The sequence below is a fragment of the Rhinolophus ferrumequinum genome, chromosome 8, assembly GCF_004115265.2.
Source record: "Rhinolophus ferrumequinum isolate MPI-CBG mRhiFer1 chromosome 8, mRhiFer1_v1.p, whole genome shotgun sequence".
NCBI classification, from domain to species: Eukaryota; Metazoa; Chordata; class Mammalia; order Chiroptera; family Rhinolophidae; genus Rhinolophus; species Rhinolophus ferrumequinum.
The window spans coordinates 5,213,163-5,233,873 of record NC_046291.1 but is presented as its reverse complement, the minus strand read 5'-3'; the positions used below and the strand labels follow the sequence as shown (position 1 = coordinate 5,233,873).

Genomic DNA, 20,711 nt, shown 5'->3' with positions numbered 1-20,711 from the left:
CTACCCTTCCTCTTCTGAGCAACGAAAGTCTCCTTTCCGTCCATAGAGAATTTTAGGGCTCATCACTTGTTTCTTGAGCAAGCCCTTGGCGTCTTACACCTGACTTGAAACAGCTTATTTAAGTCATTCTGTATCAACAGTCCCAGGGGGCTCCCGAAAGCCCCTCTTGTGAATAAAGAATTTCTCCATCTCATTATTATAACAGGAAAAGTCATTCCCAATTGACCTTAAGTCTGCCAGCTGGGATCTTACTATGCCTTCCTTATTTGAGTCAGCTACTAGCCTGTATGGTTTCTTTTTATTCTTAAAAAAAAGAAAGAAATTTAAGTGAAGAAGTTATTACTAGAAATAAGCCCAAATTCAGCACAAATTTTTCCCTTGAGTGAGTGATATAGCAAGTTAGAAACCAACTGTATAGAAATTGCATTATATCTATAGCTTTTATCAAGTGTAGCATTACGGTGTGTGATTTCAAATGAGCTTTGTGCCTCTTGTGTAATAAACCTGTGAAATATGCATGTATGAAAAATAATTTTACTATGCCTTTTACCTAAATTGTTTTACCATTCATACTGTTTTTTGGTGAGGGGAGATACTTTATTTGCAAAAACTTGATTTATTAGTAGTCTATTCTTTTTATTATTATTATTATACTTATATCAAAGCAAAACTTGGTTGGTGTCTTATAATTGTATCTGTGTTAGTTACATGTAACATTACTAATTCTAAATATTATTTCTCTGTACGGTTAAAATCTATTATTTCTATGTGGGCATCACTAGTGATTTGCATTTGAGTAAAGCTAATACTAACTGGGGCTGATGGTCATTTGCTAGTGATGTGATTTCAGAAAGTATGCAATGGACAGAGCCCGAAACAGCACATCACTCTTTCTGCCCTCCTCCGGGCGTACTCGCTAACATATTACATTTATATCAGTTTCACGGAAAAGCTATAGAGCGATAATTTAAAATTCAGAGTTGGAAAATTGATCTTAAGACCAGTTCTATTTTTCTCCCTTTCCAAGCTTAATGATCTCAAGGGTCTTCTGAAAGAGATTGCTAATAAAATCAAATAAAACTCATGGACTCTAATGGAGAAAAATCTAATTATAACAAGGTGAGTCATTTTAATGGCTTTTTTTTTTGCTCTGAAAATTGACATATTTTAAGACTAATTCAAAATTATGATCTTTGTCTCCGTTATTTTCTTTTCCCATATTATCAGATTTGAAAAGAAGGCATTGTGTAACAAATTCAAATAGTACAGGGATGTAGGAAGGAACAAGTGAAACGAGTGCTGCTCCTAGACCAGAGGTTGGCTCAGCCAGCAGTAGGTACCCGTATTCTTTTTGGATACTTGAAAAGCACTGGCAACCTATGCAGCTATTCTGGCATTAATCGAATCAAGGGCACACTGTGTGAGACTTGGGGTTTTTTGGTTCGTTTATTTGTTTTTTTCTTATTTAACTCTATTGCGGATATCTTTACAGATGAGTGCCTAAACCATGAACCTCATTCTCGTGGTACTTCATTTATGTTTATTGCTGGGGGATTGGCAAACGTGTTTGTTTGTTTATTTGTTTTGCTATCAGCAAATGTAGGCTGATCACATTTTACTACCAAAAGTGTTTTAGTCAGGCATCCCAGGTTTGTAGCAATAGCTCATTTGCACAATAAAAAGGTAATTCAATTCACTGTCAAATTTGAACCCAAGGCTTTGTGATCTTACCATTTGCTTTAATTATGTTTTCCCATCACCTGTCCAAGTTCTGAAGACAAATATTTAAACTATTGTTAGGGACAGGAAGAGCTAGGAAAAAAACAGCAAGGGGGCTTCCCACTAAACTCGAGTTTTTTTGAGCGAGTGAATTGCAAGAAATGAAAACACTGAAGCCTCCTTCCCTCCTCCCTCCCTTTCCCCCCTTACTATTTACCTAGTGCCTACGAAGTGCTGAAAGAACTGTGCTAGTAGGACATGTGTGGATTCATTACACACACCACAGAATTTCATTCACTGGGTGATTGTGTCATCGGGTCATCCTGTCGCATCAGGTTCCTTTCAGTATTTCTGGTCACTCAATATTTTTTCCTCCAGTTCTGACAGTAATAATCATATTAAAACACCTTCTCTTATGGAGGACTTGGTTAGAATAAGATTAGTGCATAGTTTATATAATCAGAAAGGCAGGTCCAGTCTCCTGAGTTGCTCAAGCAAAGAAACTTTGCATGTTTAGAATGTATTTCACCTCTTTCATAATGGCGTTACATGGAAACAATATTTCGCCTTACAATAAATTATAATTTGAGTTTTGGAACATTTGCCATTCAGTTTAATTTACGAGCTGAAATATTTTTAAAAATCAGGAAGAAGTAAAACAATTAAAATGGATTTTTAACACCATAGAGGTGTCACGATCAGAGAAGATCCCCCGCGGTGTGCACAACCTCAGCTCCTCATCGCTCCTTCTTTTCCTAACGTGCTGACCGCGAGGAAAGTGAGCAAACCGACTGGCTTCCCATCAACCTGCCCTTTGCTTCCACTTAAACTTTCCTTCACGTATGGAGAATTTATCAATTGGTGAATGAAAATGATTTGGGAGAAGGACATGACTTCCTTTCTGTATGACCCCCTACCCCCCATGAAAGGAAGCTGAGAAGAGCACGTGAGGAAACAGATGCCCCGTAAATTCTTAACCACTGGTATCTTTAGAAGCAATGGCTTTGGCATATCCAATATTTTGGTATACTTTTTTCTTCTGGATGTAAGATCCGTTTTCTTTTTTGGATGTTGTCTGTCTGGCAGAGGCAACCGTCTACAGGCTGCTCAAACATCATTCTTCTAGTACCTTCTTGCTACTTCTTTCTCTAGAGGGGTGAGGTAACCTTTCCTTGGGGTAGGGACAAGGGGAGAGAATGCCAACCCCAAGTAGGAGTGAACTGACACAGGGGACGTAGGGCAGGAGTGGACACTTGGCGACAGGTCTCTGCTCATTTGCGCATCTGGTTTCGCCAACCCTGAATCAGCCTTTGAGCCAGTAACTTGGGATGAAATAAACAGACGACTGTATGTGTATGTGTATAAATATATATAATTTTTTTCCTTTCTCCCACACTAAAGTTAAAAGGAAGTAACAGTCAGGGTGAGAACAAAGCCATTTCTTTTCTCATATCTTTATACTTAGGACCTGATGACCACGGGGCTGGTACGGTCACTGGAAATTGTTTAATACTTACATCATAATCCATCGATTCTTGTATCTGCTGCACTTAAAATCTAATTCAGTGAAAGAATTTGAAATTCCTTCGGGACTCATCATAAGACTTCATTTAGATAAATCATTGCAGTTCTTCACTTTCTCATCAGCTCATCCTTTTCCCTGTGCAGAAACGACCCAGCAAATAAAGCACTCAGAGACTGGTGGGGTCTTAACCGGTCACTGAATGATTGAGCCTTGACCATTCAACCGTGGTCACTCTGTTCCCACTGGCAAAACTGGCCAGAACTCACATCTGTAAAAGAACAAAAGGTCTCAGAGCCACTTCAATACCAAAAGGAAATCTCTCAGTTTTTGGTAGTATGTTTGGACCCACTCACTACCAGTATATTGCCAACATGTTTTGAAGCAGATTGTATCCTGAGAATGAAAGTGGGAAATCCATTCTTCACACAGTATTCTTTCTTCGTTTACACAGGTAATATCAGACACCTCGATGGAAAGACCCAAGGAACGCCGAACAACTTTGTTACTGAAGGAGGACTGTTCTGACCCGGGCGCACAGCGGATACCCTGAATCACCCTGGTGTGCTCACATCTGAGAATACACTGTGTGGCTGCCTTCACCCGAGGAGATGGAGACGAGGAAGAACCTTTCCTACACGTGCTCCCCGGAAGGCTGCCTTGTTCCCCTCGGCTCACAGAGACTAGTACTTGCTGTGGACAGTTTCAGAGCGTGTTCTCACATTGTCCTCTTCCCTCTGCTTTCCCCACTTTGACCTGTGCCTATTCTAGGACAGCATCTCTCCTCGGAATGAGAGCCTGGTAGTGCTTTCCCTCCTGCATCTGTATTGTTATCTCATTTCTCTCCAATCAATTCCCCATTATTTCCTTTTTTGTATCATGTGACTAATTAGTCAGCATATTGTTGAAAGTCTCCCAGATCAGGTCAAATTTTCAAACATTCTGGTGCAAGAGGATCTCGCTCTTTTCAGGAGAATCCATTTCCATTTCTCGTTATGCTTTTTATGTATCAAAGGAGGTGACAAAGCCATGTCGTTCCCTCTCATACCCCCCCAGGAACGGCAATTAAAAGAAGTACTCCCATTCCTAACAATGAAAATCACCCCAAAATGGAAACTTAACAGGCACCACTGCTTTGGTTTTCATTGGTGCTTCTTTCTCCTCTTATTTATTATGTTTCCATTAAAAACAATTCATGGATATTATAGAAAATGTAGACTACATGATGAAGTAGAAAGAATATAATTTGTCCCACTATCTAAAAATAATCACTGCTAACATTTCAGGATGTTTTCCAAGTCTATTTTTTTCTATGCATGTCTTATTTCTCTTTCAAGATTTTCCATAATGTCATCATGCCACACAAACAATTTTCTATAAGCTTTTCACTTAATATTTTATCAAAGATGTTTTCTTTATATCCATGGTCTTCTTAAACATTATATTAATAATCGTATAATAGTCAACCTCTAATGAGTCCCACGATATTGGACATTGTAGGCTGATTCCCGTTTCTTGGTGGGATGAGGTTCTTTGTGTATGAATCCTGCACAAAGAACTTCATCCCATTGACCAACTGGGATCAGCCTGCAAGGTGGGGAAATTTCCCTTAGCCAGATTCCCACGAATATGTATCGATGATCAAACCACTGACAAACCTTTTGCATAAATGTAGAGCAAATAGGAATTATTAACCTATGATCTGAGATTCATACACCTAGAACTCTTAACATAAACGTATTTAATCCATAGTTTAAGAAGAAGGCAGCATACTTATTTCAATATTGCAGATGGTGATGGCATTGGTATCAAATTGGAGGGATTATCTTACTGAACACTCCTAGTGTCAGCTTTCGCTAGAAGTGGTGGTATTCTCACCCCAAAGAAGTGGTGGGAAGTACATAAAGCAATTGACATGTCCATCATTGGTTTTGGGTTTTTTTTTTTAGCTTTGAATAGACTATAAGCTCAGTGGCTGAAGAAGAAAATCTTAGAAGGAAGCTATCAAAAGAGCATCTAATTAGGAAAACTACAAACGCATGAACCAAACGAAGAAAAATTTGTTTCCGTTTTGTCTGGGCTGCAGGTAAAATGATGACTCACAATACTGCTGCTGTTTGCAGGGAGTGAACACCAGTAACAGGTGTCTTTTCACTTAAACCCCATTAATGGTCGAAAAGGGACTCTTATTCTCTAGGGTCAAGGGATTCAGGGTTTGGATGCTGAAGGTGGATGGGATAAAATTTACATGGCAAAAATTGTTGATGAATGAAATGGCATTTTCAAAATTTCTCTTGGTGAGAGATGTCACTTTCATTTCACCATGGCAACTAGAATGTCTGCCTTTTCTGAAGCCACCAAGAAGAGGCTATGCCATTCCCATACTAACTGGGAAAATAAAGTATATGGCACCATCCGTCAGATTGTGCAGAAACAACGCTCTCAACATCTTACCCTCAATGCAAGTAGGAAATGTGAATAAAATCAGTAAATGAAATTGAAAACCTCCCAGAAGACAAAATTTAGCATAACGACTGGCTGATTCCCGTAAATGCTTTTGTGCTTACATTTGAATCTCACACTGGCTACATTTTTGTTACTTTAAGTAATAGGCTTATGTAGTAGCAAAGGAAAGTCTCTGTTGACGCTCAAAACAGAACTTGAACAATACTCAGAATTCACTTGGATTAGCGAACTGCTCAGTGCTTTCAGCTCAGCTTGTCTGGTGGATAATTTTTGCATGGTTACGCTGTGTGATTTTTGCATATGCAAAGTCATTATTTTAGGTGCAGCTCGTGAAAATAGCACAGGTATCTAACGTACCTCTCATCAAAGGTGCTGTGTCTTTGCGTATGGAACCAAAAGCGTCCTGTGTACCTGTCTACCACTACTGATGATCCTGCAACGTGGTTTAAATGAGTGTGTTAACGAATTAAATAATGGAGAAACTGTCATGTGTTGCTTTTGTCATTCTTGTGAGAATGAAAAAAAGAAAGTCTCTTAGTTCAGTCAGACTTATTGCTGTAGAGATTTCGTCCCCAGACATACATGAGCTGACTTCTCTAAGCAGAGGACTAGAACATTCCGAATGAATGCAAGCAGCAGAATGTCCCCTGTGGTTCTGGTTCTTGCCAACATGGCCAGATTTGTACATGGCCCACCTTTGAGTCCCCCCAGTTAGGCAGCCATCTGTAGTCCAAGGGTCTCCAGATTCACTGACTCAGAGCCTCCCCACTGTGTCACCACTCCTCAGGTGTGCCCAGCTCTTTCTGAGGATGGCAGGGTCTCCTGCGGGCTCACAGACAGGTGCTCAGGACCCATCTTGGGACCAACCTGACATCCACTGTCTGCATCCCAACGGGATGACAAACCTCACGCCCAGCCTGGGGCATGATTCTCTTGCTGAAGGCAGGGTCCTCCTGCTCCAAAGCCACGTTTACTTCAGGGAGAGCTGGGGGAGTATGTCATCCGCTCCTCCCTTCCTCTTGGTCCTATGGGAACTGAACTGTGTGGTTGTCATGGAGACAGTCCCTGCCCTCAGCCTCTGTCTCAAACATAAAAGGCTCAGAAGTCGGGCCCTCAGTCCAGCTGGAGCTGGATATTGGAAACAAACATCCTCGTGCTCTCCCCGACCCCCCAGCTCAGGCACAAGTGGACAGGCCTTTATTCTTTGAAGATGGAAATAGGGGGGAAAGCCACCTTTGGTGGCCTGCCCCGTGTATTGATCAGACCTGAGCGGACATCTCTGAACCACAGTTTGTTTTGGATCCAGCTGGGGCTTTGTGGGCTGCATTTTTAACATCAATTTTTTTTAAAAATCAGTTTTTCTCCCCCGTCCAGAGGTCTTGTTTGGCAAGGAGAAGTTTCCCTCCTTCTCTTCTGTGTACAATGTGAGTATGCGCCCACCGTGAGCATTTCTTGGGTAATAAGAATGGTTCAAAACAAGTGAAAGGAATAGGAGGCCTCTGCCCTCCACCCTCTTACAACCTGTTAGAGGAGGAGAGAGGAAGTTAAGCAACGGAATGAATCCGCAAGGCAGGACCCAAATGCAGGGCGGGGCCAGGGCAGGGGGAGCGGACGAAGGAGACACCTGTAGTGGGGAGGACTCCAGAAGCGCACACTCGTGCGCTGGACGGAGGAAACCATCCTCCCCTGAACTCCGGGGGAGACCATTGCCTACTTTGTACGGCAGAAACGTCCGGAGAAGCTCCTTGGGTAGAGAGTGGGGCCCAAGTGGCTAAAGATGGTCACTAATTGCACTCAGGCAGGGATGAGGCATCTGGAGTTGCTAGGGGGAAATTGAGGAGGACTTGTTGAACCGGGGGAGCAGCTCAAAGAGCAGGCTAGGAGGGGCATGTTAAGGGGAGATCTTCAGATGATGCAGATCTTCAGAAAAGAAATATACAAACCCCAAAGCAATCATGGCAGCAGATCCCATGTGAGCATGACCCCGTCAAGCCTGCGACGCTCCCACAACTTCCCGGCATGCTGGGTTGCAGCCATGTCCTTCAAACAAGCCCTCACCTCTTGACTCTTACCACTGCTCTGAGAGTGACGTGTACCACCCCTCTCTCCCGAGTCCTGCCCAGCTCCCTAATCTGGAGATTCTGACCTCAGCAGCCTGGCCCTTACCACCTCTGCAGATGCCACCTCTCTGCTTGGTCCCCAAATGCCAGAAACACCTGGCACAGACTCCATGCCAATTGTCTGTGTGGCCCTCCTGGCCTGAGTCAAATGCTGTGTCCTCCTCCCAGCCCGTTTCTCACTCCTGACTGCCCAGCATTCCATGTTACAGGAAAACCACCCTGCTTGTGTGTCTTCCTCCACCCCTGGATTTTTCGCCCTTCTTTTGTTTTATGCCTCAGTGGATTTTCTAATTGGCGTAGGGCTGTGGTTCAGAATTGTGGGGCACATTTGCCAGGCTGTGAATCCCAGTTTCCCTCTTTGCTGGCTGTGTGACTTTGCGAATGTTACTTAAACTCTCTGTGCCTCGATTTGCTCATCTGTGAAGTGACCCCCCTCCCTCAGAGGGTTGAGAGGATTAAATGAGATAACAATTGGGTCTGAGCTGGCAATTAGCACTTTGGAACTGCTCAGTGAATGTTAGCTCTCTCTATTGTCACCACTCTCAGCTGTTCCTTTGTTCAAAGTCACTTCCATCTTTCTTTCCGGTGAACTCTTCCTCTACTGTCAGGGCCCAACTTGGGAATCACCTCCTCCAGAAAGCCTGCCTTGATCCTCCATTCCCAGAGCAGCCTCTGGCAGCTCTGTCCTCCGAGAGCTTCACAACTCTTGTACCTCATGGCACGTGTGGAAAGTAGAAGCATCTGAGCGTCACGTGGGTGTTAGATGAGGACTTCTGGAGCTCACAGGCCCTGGTCAGCCCCATGCAGCTGCCCAATACTGAAGGCGCAGCACCTCACACACTTGTACCCGCTTTCTGCTGGGGCTTCCTGGTGGGGAAGTTGTGGTTATCAGTTCCCATCACGGTCCGTTTATGTGTCTCCCTCTTCTCTCTGTGACGTTCTTGAGCGAAGAGACTGTCTCACATTCCCAACTAGGCACCATCCAGTTCTTTCCTTGCACTCACCCCTCACCCCCACCCCAGGCAGAGGTCACCAGGTCTTCCCCATGTGAGTCTGGAACCCGATTTGCAAACTTGACTGCAGCCCTTGCAGCCTGTCCACGAGACATCATGGTCACTGGACAGGGGTCTGTTCTCCCACTGGAGCAGGAGCGCTTGCCGGACAGACCCGGCCTTTTTCATCATTTCACTAATTTGTGCATTCAGACACATAAATTGTGCACTTGGATATAATCCAACCTGTAGTCAGGGACTCTACTATCTACAAGGAGAGGCCAGTCCAAGACGGCTGCAGTCCTGAGTCACTGGGGGCTGAAGACTTCCCTGCAGGGCTCCAGGGGGCAGGGAGGCACCCAACCAGCCAATTGATACGGACGATTAATTGCGGGGAGTCAGGTGGCTGTTGGAGGTAAAGAGAATGCAGGTGGGCTAGAGGGTGAGAGCATAACCTTGAACCAACTCACCAGGTTCAAGTGCCGACCCTGAAATCTGCCTGGACCCGTGCCTGGCAGGCAGTCCACACTCACACAGCTCCTGGAGCTGTAGGTCACTTAGTAACCCTGTTTAACTTCTGTGTCTGGGCCAAAGGTTTCACCAGATGATTGTCCTGTGGAATTCACCCTCACTGGTCACGAAAGATTTGCCAGGAAAAATGGAACAAGCCAAATGCCTCCAGGCTTCCCTGAGGACTTCTGGAGCTCACAGGCCCTGGTCAGCCCCATGCAGCTGCCCGATACTGACGGCGCAGCACCTCACACACTTGTACACGCTTTCACACACTTGTACCACCTCACACACTTGTACTCACCTTGCCTTACTGCTTTAAATCTCCCAAGAACTAATGGGGCAGCACCGTGGCTCCCAGCCCCGCCTCTCTAGGATGGCTGTCACTCCAGCTCCCTTCGAGTTGGGTAGAGCGTGGTGCTAGTAACACCAAGGTTGCCGGTTTGATCCCTGCATGGGCCACTGTGAGCTGCACCCTCCTTAAAAAAAAAAAAAAAGTGAGTCACCTGGGTCTGCTTCCTCCCCTTCACTGTGCTGCGGCCTTCCTCCATCCTCTGTTTCCCTCATTGTCACCCTTCTTTCCCTTCAGTGCTGGCAGGTGGCTCTGATGTCTAGTCAATTTTTCTCGGAGATGAGTGAAGAATAAAAGGGAACGTGCCCTTCTAGGTTGATGGAGACAGCCTTCGCCTCCAATTTCACCTCTCCTGTCCCCTGGCTACACAGCAGTCCCCCTGCAAAGTGGAAATCCCCACCCACACCTCACCTCTGCTTTGCCTTGAGTCTGCACTCTCGGATTATTCCAGAAATGGGTTATCTTTTAAGCCCCGCTGTCAGTTTCCTTCAGGTGGGTCAGGAGATTTATGGATGCTTTTACTCTGAGCCACTGTGCCCTCAGTAACGCAGAACTGAACACGCTGAGGATTTCCTGGCTCCAGGCAAGGAGGCTCGGAGGCAAGCTGGGCTTCTGCACCCATCCCCCACCCCCGCGGGTTTCCCTGACTGCCCACCTCCCCAGGGAGGCCCAGGCACCTCTGCTGCTCCCAGCAGAACTACCCCCACTTCTGTCTACCCATCTAATCCCCAGGTTTGACCCTCACGTCCTTGGAGGGTCAGGAAGCAGGAAACTCATTCCAGATGAGGGTTGTTTCCAGGTCAGGAGAACAATTTCCCTTCCACTTCTGGGAGCTCTCTGCCCTCCAGCCCCAGGATCCTGGATTGAGGTCCCTGCTTTATGAGCTTTCCTCTTCTGATCCGTTTGTAATTAAGTGACACAGTTTCTCCCCCTATTAAGAAGAGAGGAGGCTTTCCTGTTCAGACTGGGAGTGCATTTGACCTGGAGGGGGCATTTGGAGCTGGGAGAAGGGAAGATGACTTTATTCTCTTCAAGCACCCACTGCAGCCTCTACCCAACGTGCTCCGGCGGTCAACTCTCAGTATTTCACCTTCTCAGAGAACACGGAGGCCCAGTGGGTGAGATGGATCCCTACACCTCCCCCGTTAGAGAAAGGACACGTGGGCTACATCATTGGCCAGGCTCTCCCCCTGCCACTTCCTGAATAAACGAAGGTAGAACTTGCTTTGGTCAGAACGCCTTCGGACCATCTCCTCCTGGTCACTTGGATCACTTTGAATATATGTCCGTGAATGTGACAGGGACGAAATGACAGATATGTAATGATGGGTGGTAGCAATTTTCCTTGCAGGCTGCGCCAGCCTTCGGAGGGGGAGAGATTCTAGCTTGGTTCAGCTCTCGTGGTGCGGATGGTGCTGGCATTGGGATAAGGAGGGAACGGGCACCAGGCAGGCAAGCGGGAAGGGGGAAGTGGCCGGCTGGCTGGATTTGACAGAGAGTTCATGGAGTGTTGAGGGACTTTGGGTCTTGCCGTGTGTGCCCACACGCTCGTGTGTGCACATGTGTGTGCACACAAACGCTGCTGAAATCCTCCTGTTTTCCTCTGTCCCACTCACTCTCTGCTGGCCATCTCAGACCACCACTATCCTCGAAACTTCTGCCTCCCCTTTGCCTCCATCTCTCCTCGACTCTTGACAAATAGCCTCACTTCCCACCTCCCCATGCCACCAGAGCTCGCTCATCCTCCCTCTTCCAGACTTCCAGACCTCCCTCCACCTGGCCACTGGCTTGTCTCCTTTCTCCCCACTGCAACCAAGGGGCTGCCCTTTGTCTTCCTCAAGCCAATTTCTTCCTCTGGTGCTTCGACCATTTCCACATCCCCACCCCTTCTCCCACGAGTGTCATCACTGTTGTCATTTTGCATGTATTGAGGTGATTCTTGCACGAATACTTGCCTTCCCACTAAAGAGTAAGTTCCCTGGAGTCAGGACCCATGGCGGGGTTTGCTCCCTGATGTATACCCAGCAAGCAGCTGACAGGTAATTGCTAAACAGTGTCAGTAGGTGAGTGAATGGATCAATCAGGCAATTGCCTTGCCGGAGCTGATGACCCCTTGGATGCTCATGTTTCAGCACACCTGCCTTTATTTCTGTCTATTTGAGGATTTCCACAGGACGAACAGCCTTGGAAGACAGAGATGATGTCTTCCTCCCAAACCAAGGACAGTGTGCCAACTTTCCAACATAATGAAGAGAATGTCTCCCTCGAAAAAAGAGCAGGCATCCTCCCAACTCTTCGAAAGGATGCGGCTTCTCTCAGATGAGTGTTTTTCTTCCGTAACGTAACTGACTGCATGTGCAGGTGTAATCTGGCTCTTCTCAAGTTGCCCTGTGGGAACTGGGGCTCCGGTAACCAATGGAAACAAGGCTGATATCTGGCTATGACTGTGAGTAATAAACTGTCCTGCACCTCTGACAGCGATGTTTGGGTTTTCTCCTAGCATCCGTGCCAGCCACATGTGGGGTGAAATCTCAGGCCTTTCCCAGTTCTTGACATTAATTAGAGTAGTTATATTTTATTCATTCTGCATATTTCTTGGATTTCATTACCAAGAAATGAAACATGTGAGTGCTTTGAGTTCAAGGCCCTAGTATTCTTTCCACATGGACAAGCTGCATCCCTGGGATCACTTCTATGTGATAAAGTGAAGTAAGCAGTGGTTTTGTGGACCATCTCTGCTGTTTCCTCTCTTGTTAGTTCTCTTTTTCTCCTTCCAATTTTGTAATTTTTTTTTTCCCTCCGAGATCTTTAATCTATGTTCTATTCCCTTTCAAGTGGTTAAACTAATTTCTTCCACAGTGTTAGCTGAATTGTATAGGGAACTCTTAAAGAGGAAAAACATTCAAGTTTTGGTAAAGTATACTAGAAAAAACACTGGATCAGAAGTTAGGAGATAATTCTCCTTTGGGTGGTGAATACACAATGCAATATATAGATGATATTATAGGGTTGGTATTATAGAATTGTATACTAGAAACCTATGTAATTTTACTCACCAATGTCACCCTAAAAAATTTAAGTAAATAGATAAGCAACGTCAATAGTAAAAAAGAAGTTAGGAGACGTACGTTTTAGATCTGTTCAGGCATAACTAGTTGTGTGAAATTGGACAGGTCACGAAACTCCAGTTTCCTCACCTGAACATTCATTCATTCATCCATTCAACAGTCACTTATGAGTTATTTGAAACAAATGATATCATTACTGCCTTCAGAGGACCCACACTCTAATGAGGGAGACAGACAAGACAGCTCAAGATGCTAACAGAGGAAATCCTGGAGAACCACTGCAGGGCCCGTGGGGGTGGGCAGAGGAGCCAGAGGGGGTCAGCGTAAGCCTTGCAGAGCTGATAGGGCATGTGACTGGCCATGAGGAAGGCCAGAAAGGGGTTTTAGTCAAAGGAAGGAGAAAGTCCCAACGATGGCGGTTGAGCCTTTTCCTTAACCGGCCAGGCTCTGCCTCTACAATAAATTCTTCCAAACTCTGGTGGTGTTCCTATGGCGGGTCTCTGTCACCCCTAGGGCCACAGCAAGTGTACCAGGCAGGAGGCACTACAACAACACTGGGAGGGGCCCTGCAGTCTGGGTGCAGCTTTCCTGTCTGCTGATAGGGGATCACGTAAGGATCCCCCTGGTGGTTGTGGGGACAGAGTGTCAGCACGTGGCACATGGCAGATGTCCAAGCGACTGTATCAAACCCGGAGGACACCTTGGAAATTGTCCACGCACTTGGCTGTTTCCCCTTTGAGAACATGCCTTCTCCCCAGTTGGCCCTGGAGCTCCGTTTGCTTAAGAGGAGGGAGGATTAGATACATCTCAGAATCTTGTAGGGAGGCAGAGGTAACTCAGTTTCTAACATGAATAATAGGATTAGACAGCCCAAGTTTAGCCTTGGAAGGCTGGGCGTGATCTGGAGCTGGAATTACAAATTCTTTATTCCCCTGTCTTGAATCTTCTCCCACCAACACCTTCCTCGCAGCCTTCAGAAGGAAGACCAGGGCAATTCAGGGCATCTGGTGCGAAGATGTAAGACTATCATCATTATTTACATCTATGTGAGTCAACAAGAAGAGTTTAACAGCCTCCGTCACTGGGGGTTGGCCGTCCCATCCGGAAGCCTGCAGGAAGACAGCTGTGCTGGCCCCAAATTGCCGCCTTCCTCATGTTCTTCAAAGAAACATCTGCTGGATAATGACTCTTCTGAACAGATCCATATCTGACCGGGTAGAAAAAAAATAGTCGATATCTCTTATTAATTTCAGAGAGGTACAATGCAATCAATCTCAAAAATTTGGAAGCATCACAGAAGCTTCTAGATAAATCTTTGGAGTGCATGTAGCGGGTGAGCCCACACACACACCCCGCGATTTTCACGTTTAAAAGGAAAGTCTGTGGCTTTCAAACAATTCCAGTCTCATAGAAATGCTATTGTGCTTCAGAATGGTTGTGCAGGGTTAGACGTGGATACTGGAAGTGCGGCTTTTGAGTGCTTTAGTTTTCTTTGCTCTTAAATGGCGCAGATTTACTGGTCGTGGCAAAGTCATCAGTAAGGGGTCTCATTTCATTGCTCCTTTTTCTCTGTAAGTGGATGACACGCAAAGGTGCTGTGCATTCCAAAGATAAGCAGATGAGATCACTGGTATCTTAGGCATTTCCTCCCAGCCTTGAAATTTTAAGTTTAATTTCTTTTCTTTCTAAAATAATATTTGGCATATTTTAAAAAGCCAAAACGTACCCCAAGGCCTACACTAAAAAAATAATAATTTGCCCGACCCCACCCTGACTAAGAACTGAGGCAAACACTTGGATGTCTTTTGCCCATTTGTTCTGCTTTTTTGTTTGCGTATTTCTGAATCCTAGGCTTAGACTGCAGTGTCTTGAGGTTTCAGTTCTGTTGACTTCCTATTGGGGAGGATGAGAAGGGGACTCGGTTCTTTTATTCCCTTCCTCCACCCCCACCTCCACGCAATGAACACTTCTCGGAACTTCCATCCCCCTGGCTCTTGCTGTTCAGTGTTTATGGGGTCACGACAACACCGCGTTGCCTTTTGGGATTGCCACTAGTGCTCGGTGTTGAATGTTAGGGATTCTACCTTCAGGGTATATGGCAAGACTTGTTTCTGGCTCCCTGTGAATTTAGGTGGAGTCACGTGACTACAGTGTTTCCCTGAAAATAAGACCTAGCTGGACCATCAGCTCTAATGTGTCTTTTGGAGCAAAAATTAACATAAGACACACTCTTATTTTACTATAACATAAGACTAGGTCTTATATAATATAATATAATATAATATAATATAATATAATATAATAATAATAATAATAATAATAATAATAATAATATAATACTGGGTCTTATATTAATGTTTGCTCCAAAAGATGCATTAGAGCTGATGGTCCGGCCAGGTCTTATTTTCGGGGAAACAGGGTAGATCTGGCCCACAAGCGCCAGAGCACTTAAGTGCTGGTGTGAAATTCTCCAGGGCTCTCTTGCAGCTGGCATTGCCAACTGCTCATGTTCGAGAAGATGGCTGCTCCATCAGCCTGGTCCTTTTGTGGCAATGAACGTGCAGCCCAAGTGAAAAATAAACTTTTAGTGTTTTCAGCTACTGCGGTTTTGAGGATGTTTGTTATCACACTGGAAACAAAGTTTTCCTAAGTGATCATTCTTTCTTGAACAAATGACTATTTTTCCTGGAAGGAACAATGTCTTGTTGAAAAAGTTTGCCTTATTTTCTCTGTACCCCTCAGAAATTCAACTCCAAACACTCCACTCAGTGTCTTTTATCAGGGACTCTATTAATTTCATCTTTTTGGGGGACTGTTCATTCAAGGGTTACCCTCTAGCCTCCTGCACAATTGTCTTCCTGGATATCCCCAACCCCTCTCTATTATGAAGCATAAATTTTCTAGTCTCCCAGATAATGGATCACATTTTCTGGCCTTCCTTGTAATTGGCTGGCTCTGTAACTTATTTTTGGCCAACGACATGTAAGCAATTGCTGTTGTGCGTGACCTTTGGAAAGTGTCCTTAAAGAGAAAAGGCTTCTCCTTTTTTGTCTTTTCCTTCGTGAAGCTCCATGGAATAGAATGTGATGGCTGGAGCTCTGGCAGCCATTTTGGACCATAATGGTAAGGATATCGTGAAAGATACCTAGGTCCCTGATAGTTGAAGAGCCACCTAATAAGCACCGGGCTGCTTAATCATATTCTTATTTTTTTTTTAAATGTGAGAAATAAACTTCTGTCTTATGTAACCTGGTTTTGAATTTTTGGTCACATGAAGATGAAGCTGATTCATAGTGATCCTCCCTTTTGCTTAGCAAATTCCCTTGTTTTGGTGAAGGACATTCTCTCATCAGTCACGGCGTGGTCAGGAAATAGAAGGCACTGTATATACCCCAGGTACGAAGGGTTTCGTACACTAAAGAAATTGTCAAATCATTATTTCCTAACTTTTATCAAAACTAGCTCCAAATGGATCAAATAATTAAAATGTAAAAAGGGAAATTATAACCTGTAGGTAAACATTTATATGATTTGAAACTGGAGGAAGAGCTCCTAAAGATGACACAAGTGAAAACCAAAAACAAGTTGAGTGGGTTTAGAACAAAACGAAAACCTTTTATAGGACATAAAGCACCCCAAACAAAACAAAACATACGTGAAAATGAATAGGAAACCATGATTAAGACTCAGGGCTGCTGATCATAGGCTCGTGCCTTCAGCCAGGGTTTCCCAACCTCAGCACTATTGGCATTTTGGGCGGGATTCGTCTTTGTTAGGGGACTGTGCTGTGCATAGTAGGGTGTTTAGCAGCATCTCTGGCTTCTACCCAGTAGGTGCTCAGTAGCACCCTCTCCCCTAGTTGTTGACAGCTGGACATTGCCACAAGTCCCTGAGGGCAAACTCACCCTCGGCTGAGAATCCTTGCTCGGCACCACTGGCTCTCACAGGAGCGTGCACTAGATTCAATGGGGGGTCTTGTGAAACCCACGTGGCTGGGTCTTCTCCTTGGGGTTTCTGATGTAGTAGTTCTGAGGTGGGTTTGAGAATTTGCATTTTCAGTAACTTCCCACGTGGTATGGCAGCTGCTGGCCGAGGGACCACACTTTGAGAAACTCTGATCCAAATTACTTTGCTTGCAAATAAATGTGATTCATCCCCTAAAATACAGAAGTAACAATAGTATTAACATTTTCAGAACATGGACGGGTGGGAGCTATATGCAATCCAAGTACATCTTGACAGTGGAGTTCAGGAGTTTAGGAATCGTGTTATTACAAAAATATTGGATGGTAGCTGCAGAATTTGTGGTTTATTAATCAGATAAAGATTTAGTTTACATTTGCTCTACAGTTAGAGATTTTTCTTAGGTAACATTAGTATAGAGATGACCAAAAGAAAAGAAACCATCTCAAGAGAAAAGATAAAGATGATAGACAAGAATCTTATTAATCTATGAGATGCATGTCCACTCATCTTTAGTCAACTTTTCCTAATAGCTTGTTAAGCTTCCTCTGATGATTTTTACCTAAATTTCCAGGTGCTATATAAAAAAACTTATACAACCCTCTTCACTTAGTGCCACCTAGTTTTTAGTATCTTATCAAATAATTTTTGCTGGAACAGCAGAAAGCTGCTGGAATTAATGCTGTCCAATTTCTGCAGACAGGAAAAAGGATAATGAAAGAAATCAGGATGGCCTGAATTTCAGTGGATGGCTTATATTTAATTTTCTAGGTTTAGCAGACCTGACGGAGCTCTGCGGAGGCATTTTCAGATCATTACTTTTTAGCACTAATCAGTGCCTGTCCTGCATGCCCGGTGCCAATGTTTATTGTAGCCAAGTGAATGCGAGAAATAAAATGATCTATCAATGCACCAGCCAGCTACGAACAAATCACGAGTCCTGTGCTGGCAATGTTGTTTCATTGTTGTCTCCTTAATCTCCTCCACTCTTGTGCAATTACTTTCATTATTACTGCTCATTTAATGAGACCCTGGAGTTTGGAACCAGATGGTGCCAATAGTTAAATCTGGAAGACTCTAATGGAATTGAGTTCAAACCAGGTTAAGAGTAATAGAATTACAAATCTTAGTGGTTGTCATCTCACAGCACACCGCTTTGTGTATCTTTTATGCATCGGAAGGTACTGCAGGCTCCATACAGAAAGGCTTGGATTAAGGTTCAGAGAGACCAAATGTCCTCACTCACTCATTCCCTCATTCATTCAAAAAGTATTTGATTGTGTTCCTATCTGGATGTTGCAGTATTGCATAAACAAGACAGGCATGGGCTCTGCCTCATGGAGCTTATAGTCTACTAGAAGAGAAAAAGAGTATCCAGCAACAAAACGAGATCACAGCGCGTTGGGGTCAGGGCTAGGGAGGAAGAAGCAGAGCGCGGATGTGGAGGGAGAGAGGACGATGAAGTTCAGGCGGGTGGTCAAGGGAGCTCTGAGGAGCTGCTATTTAAGCTGAGACCCAAACGATGGCAAGCAGCAGACTTGGGGAAGGCAAGAGCGACGTCGTTGTTGCCGTTGGAAGGAATAGAGCGTGCGAAGGCCCATGGATGGAAGTCATTTGGTGTCCCCACGGAACCGTCAGGACACCCGTACGGCTGGAACCGAGTGAGTGAAGGAAGGAGGCCTGAGAAGAGGCCAGAGGCTTCTGGGTCCAGAGATATTGCACGGGGCAAATGGGCATTTAGAGGCTGAGATTATCCAGGGACTTTAATACACGTTTGTGTCATGTGCTGATGAGTAAGACTTATAGGAAGAACACCTTTTGGGTCAGAGCAGTAAATTTTCATGATCTGGATAGTATGTGAAGTTCAGAAGCGTGATTTTAAACCTTTGTGCAGAGGGCAGGCAAAACAGAGGCAGTATTTTAATTAATAAACTCGACTTACGTCGTAGCAGTAATTTAAAACGTGCATCACGGCACTCTCTGTAAGGCACACCTGTCATGTTAAATCTGCCCAGAACGTCTCCTCCTCCTTTTTGTGGGTAGCAATGGCTGGCCAGCCCCTGGCAAACATCACTGCCCCACACCATGTCCTTTGGTTAATGGCTGAGTGCCTCCCCGCTGGTTTCCTTTCTGCTCTTTCTTCCTGGCCTGAGCCAGCTTCTCTCCTGTTGGACGCTTCTGCATCTATCAGGGCCCAGTTCAAAGAGACGCACGACCACCTGGGAACCGAGGCCAGGAGGAGGGAGTGAACTGCCCATGTCCCTGTCATCTCCAAGAGTTCTTACAGCAATTTCTGCTTCCCTGGTTGGCGCTTCTCTTTGCCTTGTTTAAGCAGGGGTTGCTGGAAGATTAGCTCACTTAGGTATCCCCGGGACCTGTTGCCTTATACCTAGCAGATGCTAAAAAGTATGCATTGAATTGAATTCTTATTAGCAGTTACCATTTATGGAGCAATTAATTTGCCAAGAACTCTTTCAAGGGGTTGTGATTTGATCTTTATGTGATGGTTAGTTTTATGTGTCAACTGGCCATGGTGCCCAGATATTTGGTCAAACATTATTCTGGATGTTTCTCTGAAGATATTTTTTAGATGAGATTAACATTTAAGTCAATAGGCTCCGACTAAATCAGATTCCTTAATGTGATGTGCGTGGGCTTCATCCAATCCGTTGAAGGCCTTCATAGACCAAGACGGACCTCCCCTGAGCAGGAAGGGATTCGGCCCGCAGGCCGCCTTTGGACTCAAATGGCAGCTTTTCTTTGGGTCTCCAGCCTGGGGGCCACTCTGCAGATGCTGGACTTGCCAAACTCTGCCATTGTGTGAGCCTAGTCCTTAGAATAGATCTCTCTCTATATCATACATATATATGTTAATACATATTTATATTTAAACACTTATATCTATATCATCTATAAACATATAAGCATAATCTATGTTATATATAAACATGATACAGACACACACAAACACACAGAGTGCCAAAAAAAAAATGTATACACATTTTAAGAAAGGAAAATACTGTATGAAAATTACGCTGATGGTAACCACTTTGAGCACCTCTTGTAATTGCAGAAATCAAACCTGATTTGTATTCATCTTTTGTTATTGGTAGATATTGAGTATTACAATTTTAATGCAGTTTTTTCCTTTCTTAAAATGGGTATACATTGTTTTGGTACCCTCTGTATATAAACATGCTGTTGGTTCTGTCTCTCTGGAAAACCCTGACTAATAATACACCTTACATCTAACCATTTATTCCCATTTTACAGAGGAGAATGTTGAGGTTCATGGGTGTTGGGTACCATGACCAAGGGTACATTCCTGACAAGTGTGGAGCCAAGGAAGTCCAGGTGTTTCCACACCACAGCCCAATACATTTTCTTATGCGTGAACTCCAAGAATGAGAACATAATGACCTGCACGGAACACCAACTGTATTTACTCTGAAGTGTCCCTGCTTTTTAATGACAACCTTGGGATTTGTCATGCATGAGAATCATCACCTTATTATCCGGGGGAACTGAAAAAATGCCCTCTGCAGAGAAGGTTGGGGACGGGAAGGTGTCACAGCCTTTTATTACACACGTCCTTGTTTGGCGTGTTTAAGTCCTGTAGATTAAAATATCCCCTTTACAGTTATAATTTCCAGAAAGATATGGAAATAACCACACACTTTTCATAAACAGTCAATTGCAAGTTCTTTAGGAACATGAGAGGGAACTAAACAGACAACAATTTAAAATGAACTGTTTTGTTGAAAATAAGAAACGTTCCCTCCCTCTAAAATGAAATTAAAGAGATATAAACTGTACATGTGGATGAAATTAAAATCGAGAAAAACACACTGCGCCCAGCCGTCCCCGAGCCTCTGGATGTCTTGGCCGTGGGCTAAAGTCCCATGCTGAGGTCGAAACTTCAAAAGTGGCCTCAAACTGGCACCTTTCCATAGGGAAAGGCAGCAGTAAATATTCACCCAGGATCAATTGTTTCTGGTT

The 20,711-nt window shown here is 44.5% G+C and overlaps 1 protein-coding gene across 1 annotated transcript in view; it reads left to right on the top strand.

Annotated features, from left to right (window-relative positions):
- The window catches only part of TRPM8 (transient receptor potential cation channel subfamily M member 8), an 84,658-nt gene extending 78,478 nt beyond the window's left edge, over positions 1–6,180 (top strand). The window contains exons 25-26 of the mRNA XM_033111407.1: positions 1,028–1,119; positions 3,696–6,180. Coding sequence (XP_032967298.1) covers positions 1,028–1,078 — 51 coding nt within the window. The 3' untranslated portion in view covers positions 1,079–1,119; positions 3,696–6,180. The remainder of the gene's footprint in view (positions 1–1,027; positions 1,120–3,695) is intronic.
- The last annotated feature ends 14,531 nt before the right edge of the window (positions 6,181–20,711 follow it).